We start from the raw sequence: 2826 nt of genomic DNA on the forward strand, positions 1-2826 counted from the left end.
AATAATGATCATTCGAGAGTCCATTTTGCCAGATTTTCACCTAAAATTTATTTTGCTGATGCTACCTATAAATGCTCAAATTTTTGTATGAAGTAATGGACACTGCATTCCACTGTCCTAACCCCCACCCCCTCACAGCTTTTGATAATTAATTATATAGGTTTTAGTGTACAACCACGGCCCCTACTAATTCATTTTTCAAAATTATGGGTGGGAATCTGCTAATGAATTTAAACCTCTTTGAATCATCTCATATATTATTATGAATGTTCACGTAGTTTTACGGGACTTACCATTCGGTACTTTCCTCCATAAGGCAAAATTATTATTTATTATATTAAGGTATTAAATTAAATTCAAAATGGTGGTAAGGCGTATATTTGGCCATACCAGCGTTCAGCGTTACCCAGGGTTCACGGCGTGGAAGCACGCAGTATGAACCCCAAAAAGGAGACTGGACTACATCGCCCAGTTTTCCACGGACATCAGATACGTCGCNACCGCGCTACGCCTGTCAAGCTTCTCGAGATCAATGAGGATTCACCGTACGCTTCGATCCTCAAAGAGTTCCCAGCAATAACAAAACCGGGAGGATTGCTCAGAAAAGCGGAGCACTCCACCGTTCATCACATAAGGACCATACCAGGACCACCAATCTCCTGCCGAGCTCGCCGCCTGGCGCCGGATAAACTCAAAACTGCTCAAGCGGAGTTCTCCAGCATGTTGATTAGACTAGTACTTGAGTATAATAGAGATAGAGCGGGCCACAAACATTATAATCCCCGGGATTCACGTTCTGATTTAATTGCTATTACTGATGATTCTTTCAGTAATGATGAAAAAAACATTTCTAGTCTTGCGTTTCATTATTTCAAGTATGAAGTGAATATTATCATTCTGATGTATTTCTGTAGCATATAAGAGAGAATGACGATAACAGTTACTCATTAACCATACTAATTGATATTAATAATGATCATTCGAGAGTCCATTTTGCCAGATTTTCACCTAAAATTTATTTTGCTGATGCTACCTATAAATGCTCAAATTTTTGTATGAAGTAATGGACACTGCATTCCACTGTCCTAACCCCCACCCCCTCACAGCTTTTGATAATTAATTATATAGGTTTTAGTGTACAACCACGGCCCCTACTAATTCATTTTTCAAAATTATGGGTGGGAATCTGCTAATGAATTTAAACCTCTTTGAATCATCTCATATATTATTATGAATGTTCACGTAGTTTTACGGGACTTACCATTCGGTACTTTCCTCCATAAGGCAAAATTATTATTTATTATATTAAGGTATTAAATTAAATTCAAAATGGTGGTAAGGCGTATATTTGGCCATACCAGCGTTCAGCGTTACCCAGGGTTCACGGCGTGGAAGCACGCAGTATGAACCCCAAAAAGGAGACTGGACTACATCGCCCAGTTTTCCACGGACATCAGATACGTCGCGGGCCCAGACAACGTCGTGGCAGACGCCCTATCACGAGTAGAGGAAGTCACGACTGCCATCACACCTCAGCAGCTGGTAGATGCCCAACGCGACGATCAAGAACTCCGACAATTACCCCAGCGACCGGACGTGAACCTGCAACTGGACCGCTTATAACTCCCAGGAATGTACGAACCACTGTACTGTGATGTATCATCAGGTACAGTTCGCCCATACGATCCTGCTCCGCTGAGACAACAGCGGAGCAGCTCGCAGCACTCAATGGCTCATCCTGGACCCAAAGGCACGCGGAAACTCGTGACACAACGCTACGTGTGGCCTGGCATAAACAAAGACTGTGCCCAATGGAATAAACACTGCCTGGAGTGCCAGAAAAACAAAATAACGCGACACGCAGTCACACCAATAGCTAACATCGAGACACCATCACGACGATTCGAACACATACAGGTCGACTTAGTCTCTCTTCCTGCCTCAAAAGGACACAGCTGGTGCCTGACTATCGTCGACAGATTTACGGGATAGCCAGAAGCACTTCCACTGATCGACTCGAGGATGCCAACAGTAGTCAACGCGATTCTTTATCACTGGATCGCGCGCTTCGGCATCCCCCTGAGAATTACATCTGACCAGGGCGGTTCAAGGAGCTTACGCGAATTCTGGGCACCGAGAGGTTGATGACGACGCCATTTCATTCTCAATCAAACGGTATGGTTGAGAGAATACATCGCCAACTGAAAGCAGCACTGCGATGTCATGGCGAAGCTTGGTATGACGCACTTCCCCTGGTACTTCTAGGGTTGAGATCCACGCGGAAAGAGGACCTTCAAACGACTCCCGCCGAGCTAACATACGGGGAACCGATCCGTCTACTCGGAGAATTCCTCATCCCATCGAACCAACAAGCAACAGCACCGGAATTGGTGAGAAATCTACGCGAGCATTTCCGCAGCATCGCACCGACTCCCGCTGCACGTCACGGTACACGTTCAACCTTCATCTTCAAGGATCTAGCGACGTGTACACATGTTTTTTTCCGCGATGACCACGTGCGAATGGCATACCGATCACCATACATCGGCCCATGCCGCGTAATCAGTCGTCATGACAAATACTTCGTCATTTGGTACAAGTCCGGAGGATTGGGTAACTACAAGAATACACCGATCTCCATCGACCGACTGAGACCAGCGTACGTACTGCCGGAGGACATGGACCAGGTCCAAGGACAGCCTCCACCGCCAGATGTACCAGAAGAGCCTCAACAACAATAGAATCAGCCGCAGCCGAGCACGAGCACGGCGAACAGGACTCAGAGGCCGAGGAGACGCGTAAACTTCGCGAACAGACCGACAATCC

At 46.0% G+C, this 2826-nt stretch overlaps 1 protein-coding gene across 1 annotated transcript; it reads left to right on the forward strand.

The window, feature by feature from the left end:
• Positions 1–2177: 2177 nt before the first annotated feature.
• On the forward strand, positions 2178–2741 carry LOC107048334. Its single transcript, XM_015271474.1, has one exon. The coding sequence runs from the start codon at positions 2178–2180 to the stop codon at positions 2739–2741; it is 564 nt and encodes a 187-aa protein (XP_015126960.1).
• The last annotated feature ends 85 nt before the right edge of the window (positions 2742–2826 follow it).

The sequence above is a fragment of the Diachasma alloeum genome, unplaced genomic scaffold, assembly GCF_001412515.2.
Source record: "Diachasma alloeum isolate Michigan unplaced genomic scaffold, Dall2.0 Dall_scaffold_00187, whole genome shotgun sequence".
Lineage (NCBI taxonomy): Eukaryota > Metazoa > Arthropoda > Insecta > Hymenoptera > Braconidae > Diachasma > Diachasma alloeum.